Source organism: Melanostigma gelatinosum (assembly GCF_949748355.1).
Source record: "Melanostigma gelatinosum genome assembly, chromosome: 12".
In the NCBI taxonomy this organism is placed as follows: Eukaryota; Metazoa; Chordata; class Actinopteri; order Perciformes; family Zoarcidae; genus Melanostigma; species Melanostigma gelatinosum.
In genome coordinates, this window is record NC_136645.1 from 1455668 (window position 1) to 1475739 (window position 20072).

General features: G+C 43.0%; 1 protein-coding gene across 9 annotated transcripts in view; it reads left to right on the forward strand.

Annotated features, from left to right (window-relative positions):
• Positions 1–20072, forward strand: part of LOC306785823 (mitogen-activated protein kinase kinase kinase kinase 3-like) — a 42016-nt gene that overhangs the window by 1922 nt on the left and 20022 nt on the right. For 6 of the 9 annotated variants that reach the window (XM_079280330.1, XM_079280331.1, XM_079280333.1 and 3 more), the window contains exons 2-15: positions 7878–7935; positions 8463–8553; positions 8659–8723; positions 8851–8906; positions 9107–9154; positions 9462–9504; positions 9929–10001; positions 10540–10671; positions 10760–10822; positions 11581–11662; positions 12507–12623; positions 14680–14758; positions 14851–14909; positions 16415–16477. In XM_079280330.1, the coding sequence (XP_079136456.1) occupies positions 7878–7935; positions 8463–8553; positions 8659–8723; positions 8851–8906; positions 9107–9154; positions 9462–9504; positions 9929–10001; positions 10540–10671; positions 10760–10822; positions 11581–11662; positions 12507–12623; positions 14680–14758; positions 14851–14909; positions 16415–16477 (1029 nt within the window). The remainder of the gene's footprint in view (positions 1–7877; positions 7936–8462; positions 8554–8658; positions 8724–8850; positions 8907–9106; positions 9155–9461; positions 9505–9928; positions 10002–10539; positions 10672–10759; positions 10823–11580; positions 11663–12506; positions 12624–14679; positions 14759–14850; positions 14910–16414; positions 16478–20072) is intronic. The other 3 variants (XM_079280334.1, XM_079280338.1, XM_079280337.1) reach the window with 1 other exon arrangement.

Genomic DNA, 20072 nt, shown 5'->3' on the forward strand with positions numbered 1-20072 from the left:
GAGTGGAGTACAGTAGTATAGGAGTGGAGTACAGTGGTATAGGAGTGGAGTACAGTGGTATAGGAGTGGAGTACAGTGGTATAGGAGTGGAGTACAGTAGTATAGGAGTGGAGTACAGTAGTGTAGGAGTGGAGTACAGTGGTATAGGAGTGGAGTACAGTAGTATAGGAGTGGAGTACAGTGGTATAGGAGTGGAGTACAGTAGTACAGGAGTGGAGTACAGTGGTATAGGAGTGGAGTACAGGAGTGGAGTAGTGGAGTACAGTAGTACAGGAGTGGAGTACAGTAGTACAGGAGTGGAGTAGAGTAGTGGAGTACAGTAGTACAGGAGTGGAGTACAGTAGTACAGGAGTGGAGTAGAGTAGTGGAGTACAGTAGTACAGGAGTGGAGTACAGTAGTGTAGGAGTGGAGTACAGTGGTATAGGAGTGGAGTACAGTAGTATAGGAGTGGAGTACAGTAGTATAGGAGTGGAGTACAGTAGTATAGGAGTGGAGTACAGTGGTATAGGAGTGGAGTACAGTAGTATAGGAGTGGAGTACAGTGGTATAGGAGTGGAGTACAGTGGTATAGGAGTGGAGTACAGTGGTATAGGAGTGGAGTACAGTAGTATAGGAGTGGAGTACAGTAGTGTAGGAGTGGAGTACAGTGGTATAGGAGTGGAGTACAGTAGTATAGGAGTGGAGTACAGTGGTATAGGAGTGGAGTACAGTAGTACAGGAGTGGAGTACAGTGGTATAGGAGTGGAGTACAGTAGTATAGGAGTGGAGTACAGTGGTATAGGAGTGGAGTACAGTAGTGTAGGAGTGGAGTACAGTAGTATAGGAGTGGAGTACAGTAGTATAGGAGTGGAGTACAGTGGTATAGGAGTGGAGTACAGTAGTATAGGAGTGGAGTACAGTGGTATAGGAGTGGAGTACAGTAGTGTAGGAGTGGAGTACAGTGGTATAGGAGTGGAGTACAGTAGTGTAGGAGTGGAGTACAGTAGTATAGGAGTGGAGTACAGTAGTATAGGAGTGGAGTACAGTGGTATAGGAGTGGAGTACAGTAGTATAGGAGTGGAGTACAGTAGTATAGGAGTGGAGTACAGTAGTATAGGAGTGGAGTACAGAGTGTTTTTTTGAAGGACACTTTGGGGCTCAAACCTGAAACCTGTGGATTAAAGGATGTCCTCCTAATCGCCTCGTTGATGCCTGTATTTGGTTCTACCGCTCTGTATAAAACCCGTGGCTTGGATAGGAATGTCTGAGCAGGAAACATAGCGTGAGTTTTCTCGTCTCTGTTTGAAGCCTCTTCAGACAACAGTGAAGGAGCATGATCGGCTGATAGCGAGACCGGCCTCCTGACCACGAGACCACAAGAAGATTCGGTTATTTCCCCGTCGACTGAATCCTGATACGGCTCAACACTGGCTGGCAACCAGGCGGCAGCTTGGTTGCTGGTTGCCAGCTTGTCACTGGTAGCGTACAGTATTTAAAAAGTGGACGTAGTCATCGTGATGTCACCCATTAGTTTGTGGAATGATGTTTTGAAGCCTTGAGTTCGGCCATTTCGTTGTCGCCATGTTGTTTTTTTGTACCAGTGAACAGGAAGTGACCATATCTGGACTGAAGAGGAGTGACTAGAGACGGCGTATATGTCTCTGGTGTCGACCTGTCAATCAGCGTGTAGCCCCGCCCTAAAGCATCCCCTGCTTTATGGTCTGTGTGACTCTAAATGGACCATAATGTACTAAATGAACATCATGCTGTATTGAAGAAGACTTGAAACTAGAGATTGAGACATAAACTCATGTTTACAATGTTTACTGAGGTAATAAATCAAGAGAGAAGTAGAGTCATTTTCTATAGACTTCTATACAACCAGAGGAGTCGCCCCCTGGTGGACACTACAGAGAATGCAGCTTTAACACATGAAGCACCGGCATCACTTGGTAGAACCGGAGGTTGCCGCCTGGTAGTGTAGCTGTAGCTGCTCTAGCACAGAACAGCTAGTTTTCTGAGAGCATTCATAGCGCTCTTCCTCTTTTTAGCGTCTTTCTCGCTCGTCCTCCAGTTGTTCACAAGCTATTCCGTTCTGCTAACGTTAGCTGTCGTACTTTAGCTTAGCAGCTAGCGAAGGCTTCCCTCTCATGTTCAATTCCTGGTTTATAAAACACCAGTAATGCCACTGTTGTCTGGTTGTCCACAGATTCCCTTTCAACACACATTTTGGGGTGCACCTTTGGCTGTTTGTTACCTTATTTTTGGTTGCCATTAATAGCAGCCAAAGGCCAATATTTGGTTGCCAGTTTCTCAAAATGGCAACTGTTGCTGTCGAGCCTTACCACAGAGTAAAATACCTGGACTATATCTTTAGGGTGAGGCCGGGTTGAGTTCCACAGACGGCCCTGAGGCTGTCTGGTGAAACACAAAAGAAAAAGATCATTTAGTGTTGTGTTTCACAGCGTATTGACTGTCTTTGTACTCGCACTCCAGAACGATTCCGGAAATACTTCTCATCATACAGTCCAGTGTAAACAACACATACCAGACGTGTTCACAGCTCTTTAACACAAATCATTAGCTATGTGTCCATCTTTAGACCTCTCCTCTTGTAGTAGAGGTGACAGCAAAGGAAGGATTTCCTAATTTTAAACCCACATTAAGCCGCACTTCACTTCGTTTGTGGTTTATTCTGAGAATTCCTGTAGCATGACGTCAGTAATCTGCACGCGGCATGCTTCTGTTTACCCGTCTGAGAGGCGTGTGATGCACCAAACCAAAGAAAACGATTTGACTTTGATGAAGCAGGCTTTCTCTAAAAGGCCCGCTCGCTCACGGATGTTCAAGAGACTGTTTGTATTTAGTTGTGGAGATGAGACAGCGCGCTTCTCTTTCAGTCATACCTTGTCCTTTAGACTAAGTACCAGCATCGGCTTAATGTAGCCGTGGAGACCTGCTCCGTGGCTTCTGAGTATTTACCAGCACACAGGGTCTGACGTCACTCGGGGTTGTTGAAACAGGACGACTGGCCTCGTTTTTCTCAAGGTGACGGTGGCTCTGATTGAGGAAGTGGAGGCAGACGACGGCCTTCAGCAGAGATAGAGATCAGTTAATGACGAATCAATATCGGTGGCAGAAACACAGCAGACATCTGGCTGTTATAGACCTCTCACGTGAGGAGGGAAGCAATGATACCAGGCTTTGTTTAGGCCCGCTCACTTTTATTTTTTGTACTGTTTTTGAGTGAAGCACAGGAAGTCAACTATCCCACATCTGACATTTTTATGTATGGCATGTAAACAGTACAAATAACAATAACTTCATAAAACGGTACATTTTGCAATATTGTGGGAGGAATTTCTCATTTAAATCCCTTTAAAATGTGTTGAAATCTTCAAGACAAGAAATGAAGCAATGCTAAGGGGCTTTTTGTGTATACATTTACACTTCTAATGTATTTAATACAAGGTGTGTGTGTGTGTGTGTGTGTGTGTGTGTGTGTGTGTCACAGCTGGGAAGCCATGGTCCAGGAATTTACTTCCTCCTTATGTGTGTGTGTTCATGTCCTATTGTTTCACACTCGTGCAGCAGCACAACGCACATACAACACGTGCACAAACGGCTGCAGCGTCACAATGAAAAGGGATAACTTATCATAGTTACACAGCAGTTAAAACAAACTAACTCCAGCGTTGGTGCAGTCTAATGTGTCCTACAGATGTTGAGATGATGAAATGTTTTGTCATTCCTCTGCACAGACTGAGTACTGACATGTCTGTCTCCTGTGTGTTTAACTATAAGACCAAGCCTCATCTTAAACCAGGGCTGAACCAGCTGTTTAAAGAGCAGCTGAACCTTGTTAATCAAGTTTAGTACAAGATACCGCAGCTCGTGTTTACAGAGTGATCACACCTAAACGTCTGTTGGTTTAGAGCAGGGGTCTCAAACTCATCTTCACTCCGGGCCACATCAGCATCACGGTCGTCCACAAAGGGCGGTTGTAAATGTAACTACTCGAAACATATTGTTAAATAACTCTCTGCATTCACAGTTTAAAGGAGTCTTCAATGTGCTCACAATACATTTCCATGTCAAATGTACAGTAACCAGCCAAAGAGCTGCTTCTAACTGTTTAAGTATCTCATCATTTTGACTTTCTATTTCATAATTTTGACTTTCAATCTCATCTTTTTGACTTTCAATCTCATAATTTTGACTTTCAATCTCATAATTTTGACTTTCAATCTCATAATTTTGACTGTCAATCTCATTTTTTTGACTTTCAATCTCATAATTTTGATTTTCAATCTCATAATTTTGACTGTCAATCTCAATCTCATAATTTTGACTTTCTATCTCATAACTTTGACTTTCTATCTCAGAATTTTGACTTTCTAGTTATGACTTTCTATCTAATAACTTCGACTTTCTAGCTCATAATTTCGACAATGGGGATATTTTTATTATTATTCGTCTAATTTAAAAAAAAAAAAAAGTGTTTTTTTTAAAAACTTTTTTTTTGTTGCTGGGGGATTCGCGGGCCACATAAAATGACGTAGCGGGCCGGATTTGGCCCGCGGGCCCGGAGTTTGAGACCCCTGGTTTAGAGAGTGAATGGTGCGATACTTCACTGCAGGGTGGGTCAGCACAAAGGGAATAGTGGTGAGACAGGTGAAACACACACACACACACACACACACACACACACACACACAGGTATTTACAGCTTTAAGTTGCTGCATTTAAAGGGGAAAACCTCCAGTCAGCAGGTTTTTACTCAGCAGGTTTAGAGGAGCTGCTTCTGTCAATCATCAGGGTTCATTAAATTCCTGCGTTTAAGGCCTCTGTGTAAACAAAGGTGTGGCCACGAATTAACATGGATTTATTATGAATTATTTTGCATTACCGTGACAGTACCAGAGGTTGTTTTAAAATGTTCAAACCAGTTTGATGCGAAGCCAAACACCCGGTGGTGCGCCGTACTTTACCTTTAGGAGTGTGTGTGTGTGTGTGTGTGTTTTGCTTGAGTGACTGGTTATTTAGTTGAAAGACAGGTGTGATAATTAAACACCTGTTCCCCTCCTGAGGCCATGTGTTGTTGTTAATGGTTAACACTGAGACCAAGCTGCAGAGTTGTGCCTATTTTAACCAAAAGGTTTGTAGTACAGTTGTTTTTACATGATAATAACATAGTTAAATATCGTGTAATGCACGTCAGTATGTGTCATTCTGTCAATAAGGGAGAAGGAAACCAGCAGAAGGACTCAGTGTATGAACTAATACATCGGCTATAAGGTCAGAGAAGTGTGACAGCCAGGAGCATGATGGGTAGTGGAGTATCTCCAGGTGCTAGCTGGGTTAGCTTAGCTTCCAGCTCATATACATTCACACAGGACGATCTGTCTGTCAGAGCTACAGTGAAGAACAGGAACATCAGTGAAGACCTCGTCTCCTCCTTGTTTGCTGCACTTGCTGCAGGTTCACAGCTCAAGCTGAGCTCTGATCCTCACGGTCACAGAGGAGAGAGTGAAGCGCCGACGCTCCGCTGAGCGGACCATATGCTGAGTGTGTGACGCACACATTCGGTTTAGGCCTTGACGTGCAAAAGATAAATCCACATTTCCATCGACTGGTTTGGGAGTGAATGAGCTGTGTTACGTACTTTGGGCAGAAGTTGGGCTTCTCTTTGCTTCTGACTGTAATCTGGTAAACAGCAGAAGAAGAGTCTAGGAGAGAACAAACACAGAGCGCTCTTTGGCTCTTCGTGGTCATACTTCTTCCATGTCAGCGAGTGTCGGCCATGTTTTTAATGTTGCCTGGAGACGAAGACAATATAAATATATATATCCGGGAAGCAGCTGATCGGGAACAAAAGTTTCCTTTTCAGAAAAATTACAAAAATGATTGTGCATGCTGGGAAGAAAGTCAGACATTAAACATATATATTTATATGTCGGCCAAGAAGATTTGAATGAACTTATGATTTATTATAAGTGAAGTCCTGTTTTTATGGAGATGAGTTCAGTGAGAACAACTAGAAGATGACTCATTAGGGCTGAGTGATGTGGCTTATAAATAATAATTATTGAAATGTTTAGGTCATGCCGTGATATAAGATATATACCTAAATATTTTCACACTGTGTTATTTAACCCTTTGATCATACAGTGTGATCAGTCTACTAATCTGAACTGTGAGGTGGTCTGCTTTTATTTTGAAGTAAATCTGTCCATGGAAACAGGAAGTGTGTGATGTGGCATCGAGTCAGAAATGTATTTATTATTTAGTTTGACTCCAAATATTCACTGAAATCAAGTTGTCTCTAGACTACAGTTCATATGCAGTATTTACATCTTCTTTAAGTTAACATTATATGTATTAATTATTTAATATTTGTTCATTTGTTCATTTACAGTCAATGTTTGTAATAAAGTCACAAACTACGTCCCACGTAGAACAAGATGAGTAACATCGAGTGTGTTCGACATTTTAATATAAAATGTATAAAAACCTGACTAGTGATGAAAAGCCACACACACACTTCTGCAACAACACACACACACACACACTTCTGCAACGACACACACTTCTGCAACAACAACACACACTTCTGCAACGACAAACACACACTTCTGCAACAACACACACACACTTCTGCAACAACACACACACACTTCTGCAACAACACACACACACACACACTTCTGCAACGACACACACACACACTTCTGCAACGACACACACACACTTCTGCAACGACACACACACACACTTCTGCAATGACACACACACACTTCTGCAACGACACACACACTTCTGCAACGACACACACACACTTCTGCAACGACACACACACACACACTTCTGCAACAACACACACACACTTCTGCAAACAACACACACACACTTCTGCAACGACACACACACACTTCTGCAACGACACACACACACACTTCTGCAATGACACACACACACTTCTGCAACGACACACACACTTCTGCAACGACACACACACACTTCTGCAACGACACACACACACTTCTGCAACGACACACACACACACTTCTGCAATGACACACACACACTTCTGCAACGACACACACACTTCTGCAACGACACACACACACTTCTGCAACGACACACACACACACACTTCTGCAACAACACACACACACTTCTGCAAACAACACACACACTCATTCTTCCTCATTCTTTGTCCTGAAAGAAGCCCTTCACGTCTCTCCTCATGAATATTTCATAATGACGTCCTCTCCTCTCATGAATATTTCATAATGACGTCCTCTCCTCTCATGAATATTTCATAATGACGTCCTCTCCTCTCATGAATATTTCATAATGACGTCCTCTCCTCTCATGAATATTTCATAATGACGTCCTCTCCTCTCATGAATATTTCATAATGACGTCCTCTCCTCTCATGAATATTTCATAATGACGTCCTCTCCTCTCAGCTCTGCTGCTAAATGTAAACACGGCTCAACTATTTATAGAAAATCTGCAAAAAAACAACCTGCTGCTCCACAAGTATGGGCTCTTCAGGAATACAGGAAGCACCGCGTTGCTCCGCCTCCTCTCTGTGAATTCTGGGATTTCTAACTTTGCTGAACTGGTTCCCAACAACATGAGTGATGAGTGTTTTCAGCGCTCACGACAGAACGACGTACGTTCACCGTCTTTGCCGGATCTTCAGATTTGTTAAACATGTAAAGGATAAACCTGCGTCCTGGTGACCGCTGAGCAAGAAGCTCCACTCTGTCCGTCCGTCTGTCCTTCATATCAGAGCTCTACATTAAAGTTGCATGAACAACAGAATGTTCCTGACTCTCTCCTCTCCTCTCCTCTCCTCTCCTCTCCTCTCCTGTCCTCTCTTCAGGCTCGTAACGTAAACACAGGAGAGCTGGCTGCTATCAAAGTCATCAAACTGGAACCGGGTGAGTTATCTCATCTTGATATTCTCTCTGTTCCTCGTTTCAACCTTCCTCTCCTCCTCTTTTCTTCTCCCCTTCTTCGTCATCAGACTCCTTTCTTCCACTGTCAGCTGCTGGTTTCCATCTTCTGCTCCTCTGTGAACGAGAGGAAAACTAAAATGTGGAAATGTTTCATCACGTTGTTGCTAAATAATGGAGTTCTTCAAGTGTGGTATTTAAAAAACACAGGTTGAAACCCGCTCTGCTGCTCTCTGTTATTGAGACACAAAGCCAAGACTTCTCTTCTGTTTCTTGTTAAATAGTAATAATAATAATGTTTATTTACCAATTATTAACAGACCAGATTATTTCTATGATAATATTATAGAGTAACGGCCGAGACCTGCTGTGAGGAAAATGTCTTGAGCTGACTTCTGTTATGATTCAACGCTATATAAATAAAATGATAATTGTGTGTGTGTGTGTGTGTGTGTGCACGTGTGTGTGTGTGTGTGTGTATGTACGTGTGTGTGTACGTGTGCTCCCTCCAGGTGAGGACTTTGCTGTCGTCCAGCAGGAGATCATAATGATGAAGGATTGTAAACACTCTAACATCGTGGCCTATTTTGGCAGTTATCTCCGGTAAGTGTGTGTGTGTGTGTGTGTGTGTGTGTGTGTGTGTGTGTGTGTGTGTGTGTGTGTGTGTGTGTGTAGTTGTGCTGACAGCCTGTTGTCTGTTGTGTGCAGGAGAGATAAGTTATGGATCAGTATGGAGTACTGTGGAGGAGGCTCTCTGCAGGATATCTACCATGGTAAGAACACACACACACACACACACACTCACACTCACACACACTCACACTCACACGCTCTCTCACACACACACACGTAATAACAGTGCTGTTAGCTTTGACTCTTGACTCCATCTCTCTCCTCCAGTAACCGGGCCGCTGTCAGAGTCTCAGATAGCCTACATGTCCCGGGAGACGCTGCAGGTAAGCTGTCCGCTCTGTTATTTAGCTCTGTGAGCAGAACGTGAAACAGGAAGCACTGCATCAGAGATTAAAGCCAAACGTCTCAAGCATCTGATTTCCATTGAACCAACTGGTGCTTCCGGTGAAGACGGACGTCTTCGTTCTGTTGTGTGATGTTCTTGTGTCACTAACCTGCAGCTGCTGTGTGCTTGTGTTTGCAGGGTTTATACTACCTTCACAATAAAGGCAAAATGCACAGAGACATCAAGGTGAGTTTGGAGGAAGCTGATTGTAACTTCCTGTTTGAAGGAAGTGTAGTTCAGTTGAAGCCCTCCACACTGTTTATCTCAGGCTCCTTGTGTTGGATTACTTTACTGCTGTTCACATTATTTTGTCCACCACATGTGTGTGATGCCACGTGTTGCGGAGACAAATTCTGTTGATCATTAATTATCATTGATGATGAAGGTAATCGAGTGATTATTAATCACAGTCAAAGAATTAAAGCACACACATTCAGCCATGTCTGAAGTAGAAATGAAATGTATTAATTTATCTTTATTGTTCCTGTGACAGGGAGCCAACATCCTCCTGACAGACAACGGCTACGTTAAGCTGGGTGAGTGGTTCTGAATAACAACAACAATATATATATATATATATATATATATATATATATATATATATATATATTATAATAATAATCATTTACTGACCCGCTGCTCTTCCATCACTCATCACATTCCTTCTCTCTCTATTATTTTCTTCTCTCTCTCTCTCTCTCTCTCTCTCTCTCTCTCTCTCTCTCTATTCTTTTCCTCTCTCTCTCTCTATTCTTCTTTTCTCCTCTCTCTCTCTCTCTCTCTCTCGCGCTCTCTCTCTCTCCTTATTTTCTCCTCTCTCTCTCCCCCTCTCTCTCGCGCTCTCTCTCTCTCTCTCTCGCTCTCTATTCGTCTTCTTTTCTCCTCCCTCTCTCTCCATTCCTCTTTTCTCCTCCCTCCCTCTCTCCCCCCCCCCCCCCCCCCCCCTTCTCCTCTCCACAGCTGACTTCGGTGTGTCGGCTCAGATCACAGCGACTCTGGCCAAGAGGAAGTCCTTCATTGGAACCCCGTACTGGTTCGTTGAGTTTGTTTTTCTGCTCCAGCATGAAGAAAGAAGAAAGAGCAGATGTATCAGCTTTAATGTCAAAGAGATGTTCTGGATTCTGATCTTGTTTTTATTGGTGAAGCGATAATGATGACAAAAATGATTTAGATACGGTACATGAACACGTAAGACGGACGATAAATACATATCATAAAGACGACATTATAGAGACGTTACAATGACGTAGGGAATGAAATCATGAGTAAATACATCAATATATGCCTCAACATCCATATCCTAATGGTGATAATATCATGACTTGTTTTCATATAATAATAATTATAACAATAAGACCGGGTCAGCGGAGAGGCAAGCAAAAATATGTTCAATAAATTCTCTCTCGTCAGACAGTGTGATGGAATCCGTCTCATGAGTTGCATCATGTGTTGTGTTAGCTGGTGTGTTTTAAGCAGCTGGAGCAGCAGAGAAATGCTGTTTAATTAACCTGATTGGTTGTTCTCCTCCTCCTCCTCCTCCTCCTCCTCCTCCTCCTCCTCCTCTCTCATAGGATGGCTCCTGAGGTAGCAGCAGTAGAGAGGAAAGGAGGTTACAACCAGCTGTGTGACATCTGGGCTGTGGGCATCACAGCAATAGAGCTGGCTGAACTACAGCCTCCCATGTTCGACCTGCACCCCATGAGGTGTGTGTGTGTGTGTGTGTGTGTGTGTGGTCAGTGTTCTGCTCTAAAGACTCCAGGTTTACTCTTCGTCTCTCCTCTTCCTCCTCAGGGCTCTGTTCTTAATGACCAAGAGTAATTTCCAGCCTCCTAAGTTGAAAGATAAAGTCAAATGGTAAGAGACATAACCAGTGACGGGTTTCTATGTCTCTGCGTGAGATCACACCGTTTTTAATCAAACCCTCTCTCTCTCTTTATTCTCTCTCTCTTTATTCTCGCTCTCTTTATTCTCTCGCTCTCTTTATTATCTCTCTCTTTATTCTCTCTCTCTTTATTCTCTCTCTCTTTATTCTCGCTCTCTCTTTATTCTCGCTCTCTCTTTATTCTCGCTCTCTCTTTATTCTCTCTCTCTTTATTCTCTCTCTCTCTTTATTCTCGCTCTCTCTTTATTCTCTCTCTCTTTATTCTCGCTCTCTTTATTCTCTCGCTCTCTTTATTATCTCTCTCTTTATTCTCTCTCTCTTTATTCTCTCTCTCTTTATTCTCGCTCTCTCTTTATTCTCGCTCTCTCTTTATTCTCGCTCTCTTTATTCTCTCTCTCTCTTTATTCTCTCTCTCTTTATTCTCTCGCTCTCTTTATTATCTCTCTCTTTATTATCTCTCTCTTTATTCTCTCTCTCTTTATTCTCGCTCTCTCTTTATTCTCGCTCTCTCTTTATTCTCGCTCTCTTTATTCTCTCTCTCTCTTTATTCTCGCTCTCTCTTTATTCTCTCTCTCTTTATTCTCGCTCTCTTTATTCTCTCGCTCTCTTTATTATCTCTCTCTCTTTATTATCTCTCTCTTTATTCTCTCTCTCTTTATTCTCGCTCTCTCTTTATTCTCTCACTCTCTTTATTCTCTCTCTCTTTATTCTCTCTCTCTCTGGACGACAGGACAAATAACTTCCACCATTTTGTCAAACTGTCGCTCACCAAGAACACAAAGAAGAGGCCGACGGCTGAGAAGCTGCTGCAGGTGAGAACATCTTGATATATAATGATTAAGACAACAGCGTTGGTCAGCAGAGTAAATGTAACAGCTGTTCCTTCTTTATTGCATCACACGTCTTCTTTACTGGTGATTGCTGGAACAGTAGAAAGACTCAAGAGATGGTCAGCGAGGAACGATGACGTCTAAAAAGTTGCCTGGAGGCTTTAAAGACATCATAGGAATTATATGTTTGTACATTAATAAGGTCAATTAACATATATTCTAATAATTGGTCATATAGCTGAGGACAACGGCCGGACGTTAAAGAGTGTTTTTTGTTCAGCAGGTCTCAGGGCTTCAGTCGGTAAAGTTTAAAAAGAGACTGAATAAGTAAGAGACATAAACAGAAGTACTACGCTGCGTTACGCTGACTGAACCTGTTATCTGAGACGCACCAGACAAAAGTGTTCGAGCAGGTTTTCCTGCATTTAAAAGTAAATAAATGCAGTAACTCAGGAGGGACAGGTGTGTAAGACTGATGAGCAGTGAGTATTTATCGATCAAATAAAACTAAAACGTCTGTCCCAGCGTGAGACGCTAGAATGATGATCTAGAATAACTCTCTGTCTCTCTCTGTGTCTCTCTCTGTCTCTCTCTCTCTCTCTCTCTCTCTCTGTCTCTCTCTCTCTGTGTCTCTCTCTGTCTCTCTCTCTCTCTCCGTGTCTCTCTGTGTCTCTCTCTGTCTCTCTCTGTCTCTCTCTCTCTGTGTCTCTCTCTGTCTCTCTCTGTCTCTGTCTCGCTCTCTCTCTCTGTGTCTCTCTCTCTGTCTCTCTCTCTCTGTCTCTCTCTCTCTCTCTCTCCCCCTCTCACCCCCTCTCTCGTCTCCCAGCACCCTTTCGTGTCTCAGCCTCTCAGCAGGACGTTGGCGATCGAGCTGCTCGACAAATCCAACAACCCGGACCACAGCACCTACAACGACTTTGACGACGACGACCCCGAACCAGAGGTAACCTTTCACCTTTCACCTTCTCGGGTCTGTGAGTCACGGAGTCGACGATCTCGCTTCCTTTCCACCCTTCCTAATCGTGCACTTCTTCCTCCTCATTCAACCTCTGGCACATGTGACTCATCTTTCTGCTTGTGTCCTTCTTTCCTTTCCTTCATCCTCTTGTCTCCTCCTTTCTTCCTCTTCCTTCTTGTAGCGCTTCCTCTTTCTCTTCTCCTTCTTTCTCCCCCTTTCTCCTGTCTCCTTGTCCCCTTCCTCTGCCCCCTCCTCAGTTTAAGTACAGGGGTCATTTCCTACCCATAAGCCCCGGTGCTCGGCGTGCGCCCCGTTTCGCGGCCCGTAGGAAGGTACCGGTCTGTGGTGCGGTGATGTCGTCTCTAACACAAACCGTTCCGTTCAGGGTCTGCTGCTGTCCTCATGGATCTGATATCATCATCATATATAATACTCAGCATCGCTCGTCAAGATGGAGATGGCTTCCAGAGTGTGACATCATCGCCTCCTTCACAATAATGCATCTGAAACCGGTTATTTAGTGTGATTTGGTAAAACGTCACAACACTGGTTCTGATTGGTCTGAAGTCTCGGAATATATCAAATATATTATCGTATAATAAGTAGTATATATATATATATATATATATATATAGTATTTATTCATATATATATATATATTTATATAGTATTTATTCATATCTAATATATCTATAATCACGTGGAAAAATCTCACTTTTCTCAAAAGTCAAAGTGAGTATATTAGAAAAATGTGGAATAATATATATATTTATGTATATATGTGCATATTTTTGATATATAACTTGATGAGTTCATGAATGCCAAATAGTTGTGTGCTCTGTGTAGTTGGAGAGATGCAGCCGTTGTCTTTATTTCGTCTTTGGGGACATAAATCAGGAATGCATTCAGATTCATGCTGAGGTACTAAACACTTCCACCTCAATGAATTCAACATCTCAGGGTGCAGACCGCATCATAAGAACGGTGTGGAGTGTTTAAATATGACGGCGATGGAAGCCATCTTCATCTCCCGTTTGTACTAACGTGTGTGTGTTATTGATGATCTTCATCGAGAAGAGCTGGTTTGTTGGTGGATCTGTGCTACGAATGAGTCTTTGAGTCTTGGTCTGTCTCCTGCGGGAGCTTTGAAGCATGGTGTGCGGTTTGCTGCTGTGTTGTTGTTTAGCTTCTTAAGATGAAATCCTGGAGACTTGAGTCCCCGTGCAGCGAGCTGTGGTTTGACTTGTGAATGAGCAGTTAAATGTTGAACTAAACGGAGCTCATGCATGAACATTTAGATATTCTCATCTTAACTTTTAACGCTCTGAACTTCAGATAACTGTTTAAAGCACCAGCGTAAACGTGATGAATGACGTGTGTGTAAACGAGCATAATTAATGCCTTTCAATACCTTCACTTCCTGCCTCATATGTGCTATTTACAGCGTCAGCAGCAGAATTAAGAGACAAAGAAGGACAAATAACGAGTTATTGTTCTACAACAGCATCAATAGTTCATTCAAATGAATGGTGATATCATTAAGTTATATGAATATATTTAGAATTATGTCGGCCTTCAATTCAAACAATCACAATGTTGACATAGTTATTATGTGTCATTTGTAAACAGGGTTTATCAAACTCAAACGTGCTTCAAAGTCATGAAATATACAATCCTTTGGTGAAAACCATCAGCTTGGATACCAGCAGAATAACTGCACATGACTCTGTTCTTACACGAGGATCAATGTCTTCCGGTTTGGACTGCAGCTCAGCTGGATGTCCCACATGGGTCACCTCCATTAACATGGGACCCGGGTCCTGCATGGCGGTCTCCTTTCCAGGGACTCGTTGCCAGAGAAGGTCTGTGTGTCCCCGTCGACTGCGTTGCTGTGTTTTTGGTGGTCTGGTTGCAGAGTGCTGCTGGCTGTTTTGCTGTGTCATCAGATCCCACAGGAGATAGCAGAGGGATCGTGTTTCTCTGGAATCGTCTCCGGTTGATCAGCCGTCTGACTCTGTGTGTGTTTCTCCTCCTCCGATAGTCTCCGGTCTCCGTTCCTCATCGGATCCGCTCCACCAGCAGGAGCGCCAGAGAGGGAAAGACGCTGTCGGAGATTAACTGTGAGGTCACGCACAAATGTTCACAAACACGAACAAAAATCACGTTGACGCAGAAAGCTCCATAACGACCCTCTGCTTTGTCTCTCCCTCAGTCGGTCAGGTGAAGTTCGACCCTCCGCTGAGGAAGGAGACGGAGCCTCACCATGAACCGGTGAGTTAATCAGAGAGAGAGAGAGAGAGAGAGAGAGAGAGAGAGAGAGAGAGAGAGAGAGAGAGAGAGAGAGAGAGAGAGAGAGAGAGAGAGAGAGAGAGAGAGAGAGAGAGAGAGAGAGAGAGAGAGAGAGAGAGAGAGAGAGAGAGAGAGAGAGAGAGAGGTCGTCACCTCACCACTACTCCACACAGATGAGCTCGTACATGTAGGGATGTCCTGATCTACGTCAGAGACTCTTTTCGGGGTAGTGGATGACATCAGCTGATCAGCTGCACTCCTGTGGAGAGAATCAATGGCCTTGTCCCAATGAAGAGGAGACCTCTGTCAACCAGAACACGCTGGTCCCACCGGACCCAGCAAGCCTTTAGGACCGGCCTGTGAATGCTGGAGCGAAGAAGAGTTTTGATGCATAAGGAGCATCTAAAGACCACAGACCATCTACAGGAAGCGGACGTAGTCGTCCTGACGTCACTCATTGGTTATCGTGTGTCGGCTGAGGCGTAGCTGAATACCGCGTGTCGTTTCCTGTAAGCTAAAGCTGGTTCTGCTGTCTGTCACTTTGCTGCTTGTTGAATGAAGGGATGTTGCCGGTTCATTCTCCATCACAGCGTCTTGTTAAAGCCCTCCTCTCCCTCACACCTCGTTCTGTCCCTCTTATGTCCTGATCCTGAATCAGTCTGTCCATCGGGTTAGCTTCCTGTCACCCACTCCTCCTTGAAAGTAATACGATCACATGGGGTCTCTCTCTGTCTGCTGACTAATGCGGTTCTTGCTTCTCTAAGAGCCGTCCGTTCAGGACCACAGTGCTATATGTAGGATATCAATAACGTAGCAGCAGCATTTTGTGGCATCTTTACACAGATGGTGTCAAGAGAACAATCAGGAACCTGGACTACGGTCTGTGTTTCACACCAGATGAAGAGATCTTAACGATTAGTTCTCTGATATAAAATATGTCTTCTACGTAACACCAGTCCTCCTTTCTCTCAGTGGCGACGTGGAGTCATGTGACCGTGGTGGAGTTCCTTTATAGGCTAACGTTAGCTTCTTACTTTACACTTCAAACATCATAAAAGTGGTTTTTATATGAGAAGATTGTCTTGATGAACGAAACGTTTAAGTGTCGTAGACGAGATTATTTTCTGCAATAATTTAAAAGAACTACGTCATCCCTGCAGCTCTCTATTGTTTAAGCTTCACGTAGCAGCAATAATATATATTAATGCCATTTATTAATGTTTCTCCTCAGTTTTCCAGATTTTTAAACTCTCGTCCAACCCCAGTTTCCTCCCTCGATCGGTTCCTCTTCTCCTCGGATTAATATTCCCTCCTTCTCCGTCTCGCTGATTCACGGACTGTCCGAGCCCATTTGTTGGCCTTAAATCCATCTTTCATCCTCTCTCTCTCTTTCTTTTGCATCAGTGTCTCCGTTCCTCCCCCGTTCCCTCCATCAGTCCAGGTTAATGTATTAACTGAGGTCTCTCTCGCTCTGTCTTGCTGACCAGTGTGAATCTGAGCCCTATCTGGACTGTGTTGAGGAGCTCTACTATACCGCGAGATCTAATCTGGTAGTACTCTTTCTATCTGTCTCTCTCGTCCTCTCCCTGTCTACTCTTTTTATTTTCAGTCTGTCATCATCTCTTTAACCTTATGCCTTCTTCTTCATGTCTCACTCTCTCCATAATATTTCTCTTTCTGAAGGACGAGTCCTTTCCTTTTGGCTCTCTTGCTTCCTGAGCCCTTGCTGTCATTTTTATATTTATATTATTATTTTCTTCATTTTTCCAGACTGCTGATTGTTTTGGCTGCTTCTTCTGTATTTTTGTTCATCTGTTGCTGTTCATCTTCTTCTTCTCTTCTCTTCTCTTCCTCTTGCCTCTCTAACTGGTGTTGTAGTTGAGTCCTTAGTGTTGTTGTTGTGTTTTCAGATACATTGGTACAATACACACATCCACACATTCCAATCAAACTGAATCTTTTGAGTAGGATTTGTTGGCTGCACAACAGTCAAAGTTGGCTCCTCCCCCTCCCCAAATTCACTCTTGTCTCTCGCTGTATTTGCGGGGGGTTTTCGGCAACGTGTCCGCCATTTTTTGTAGCTTCCTCTTGGATGCATGCTTGCAATCTTGCACCTGCAGATTGCTACATTTTGTTAAAGTTTGACGTCCAGAAAACAACAACATTTAATGAAAAGAGAAAAATCCAGACAGAGTGCAGATGATTCTTTACGTATTTATTTTGTACTTAAAATGTGAAGTTAACGTGAAACAGACTAACACACAGAGAGACGAAGGTCGGGGGTCAGATTGAGTTTTAGAGCTGCTGGTAGTGCTGCAGTGCCTTGCTCGAGGGACACGTTGGACACAGGCATCCTACTTACAACATTACCAAACACACACACTGAACCTTTTAACATTCTGTCCTGACATTTGTTTCTCTCTACAGAATGTCTCTTCAGAACATCACTGCTTCTCTGTTCTCTAACCTCTTTACGTCCTCTTGTCGACCAGAGCGGCGTGTGTGTGTTTGTTTACAGTGTGTGTGTGTGTGTGTGTTTGTTTGTTTACAGTGTGTGTGTGTGTGTGTGTGTGTTTTCCCTCTGCATGCCTGTTGCATAATGTCATTATCTTTATGAAAGTGTTTGTGTGACACGATGCTGCGTTCACATTGTGGCTTCAAATACACACAAATGTGTTTATCTGCTCTGAGCTTAGATCACGAGCATGTCTGGTGAACTATTTAAGCGTTATCAGGTATAAAGAGCAGATTGCTGTAATTCATCATACTGTTAAGTTGCTCGAACACATGGTGCTGTTAGATTGCTGTATGTCATGGTGCTGTTAGATTGCTGTATGTCATGGTGTTGTTAGATTGCTGTATGTCATGGTGCTGTTAGATTGCTGTATGTCATGGTGCTGTTAGATTGCTGTATGTCATGGTGCTGTTAGATTGCTGTATGTCATGGTGTTGTTAGATTGCTGTATGTCATGGTGTTGTTAGATTGCTGTATGTCATGGTGCTGTTAGATTGCTGTATGTCATGGTGCTGTTAGATTGCTGTATGTTATGGTGTTGTTAGATTGCTGTATGTCATGGTGGTGTCAGATTGCTGTATGTCATGGTGTTGTTAGATTGCTGTATGTCATGGTGTTGTTAGATTGCTGAATGTCATGGTGCTGTTAGATTGCTGTATGTTATGGTGTTGTCAGATTGCTGTATGTCATGGTGTTGTTAGATTGCTGTATGTCATGGTGTTGTTAGATTGCTGAATGTCATGGTGCTGTTAGATTGCTGTATGTCATGGTGCTGTTAGATTGCTGTATGTCATGGTGTTGTTAGATTGCTGTATGTCATGGTGTTAGATTGCTGTATGTCATGGTGTTGTTAGATTGCTGTATGTCATGGTGGTGTCAGATTGCTGTATGTCATGGTGCTGTTAGATTGCTGTATGTCATGGTGTTGTTAGATTGCTGTATGTCATGCTGTTAGATTGCTGTATGTCATGGTGTTAGATTGCTGTATGTCATGGTGTTGTTAGATTGCTGTATGTCATGCTGTTAGATTGCTGTATGTCATGGTGTTAGATTGCTGTATGTCATGGTGGTGTCAGATTGCTGTATGTCATGGTGCTGTTAGATTGCTGAATGTCATGGTGCTGTTAGATTGCTGTAACATATGGCGCTGTTAGATTGCTGTATGTCATGGTGTTGTTAGATTGCTGAATGCTATGGTGTTGTTAGATTGATGTATGTCATGGCACTGTTAGATTGCTGTAACATATGGCGCTGTTAGCTTGCTGAATGTAATGGCGCTGTTAGATTGCTGTAACATATGGCGCTGTTAGATTTCTATAACATATGGCGCTGTTAGATTGCTGTAACATATGGCGCTGTTAGATTGCTGTAACATTTGGCGCTGTTAGATTGCTGAATGTAATGGTGCTGTTAGATTGCTGAATGTAATGGTGCTGTTAGATTGCTGTAACATATGGCGCTGTTAGATTGCTCTATGTCATGGTGCTGTTAGATTGCTGTAACATAAGGCGCTGTTAGATTGCTGAATGTAATGGTGCTGTTAGATTGCTGTAACATATGGCGCTGTTAGATTGCTGTAACATATGGCGCTGTTAGATTGCTGTAACATATGGCGCTGTTAGATTGCTGTAACATATGGCGCTGTTAGATTGCTGTAACATATGGTGCTGTTAGATTGCTGTAACATAAGGCGCTGTTAGATTGCTGAATGTAATGGTGCTGTTAGATTGCTGTATGTAATGGTGCTGTTAGATTGCTGTAACATATGGCGCTGTTAGATTGCTGAATGTAATGGTGCTGTTAGATTGCTGTAACATATGGCGCTGTTAGATTGCTGTAACATATGGCGCTGTTAGATTGCTGTAACATATGGCGCTGTTAGATTGCTGTAACATATGGCGCTGTTAGATTGCTGTAACATATGGTGCTGTTAGATTGCTGTAACATAAGGCGCTGTTAGATTGCTGAATGTAATGGTGCTGTTAGATTGCTGTATGTAATGGTGCTGTTAGATTGCTGTAACATATGGCGCTGTTAGATTGCTGAATGTAATGGTGCTGTTAGATTGCTGTAACATATGGCGCTGTTAGATTGCTGTAACATATGGCGCTGTTAGATTGCTGTAACATAAGGCGCTGTTAGATTGCTGTAACATATGGTGCTGTTAGATTGCTGTAACATAAGGCGCTGTTAGATTGCTGAATGTAATGGTGCTGTTAGATTGCTGTAACATAAGGCGCTGTTAGATTGCTGTAACATATGGCGCTGTTAGATTGCTGTAACATAAGGCGCTGTTAGATTGCTGTAACATATGGTGCTGTTAGATTGCTGTAACATAAGGCGCTGTTAGATTGCTGAATGTAATGGTGCTGTTAGATTGCTGTATGTAATGGTGCTGTTAGATTGCTGTAACATATGGCGCTGTTAGATTGCTGAATGTAATGGTGCTGTTAGATTGCTGTAACATATGGCGCTGTTAGATTGCTGTAACATATGGCGCTGTTAGATTGCTGTAACATATGGCGCTGTTAGATTGCTGTAACATAAGGCGCTGTTAGATTACTGTAACATATGGCACTGTTAGATTGCTGTAACATATGGCGCTGTTAGATTGCTGTAACATATGGCGC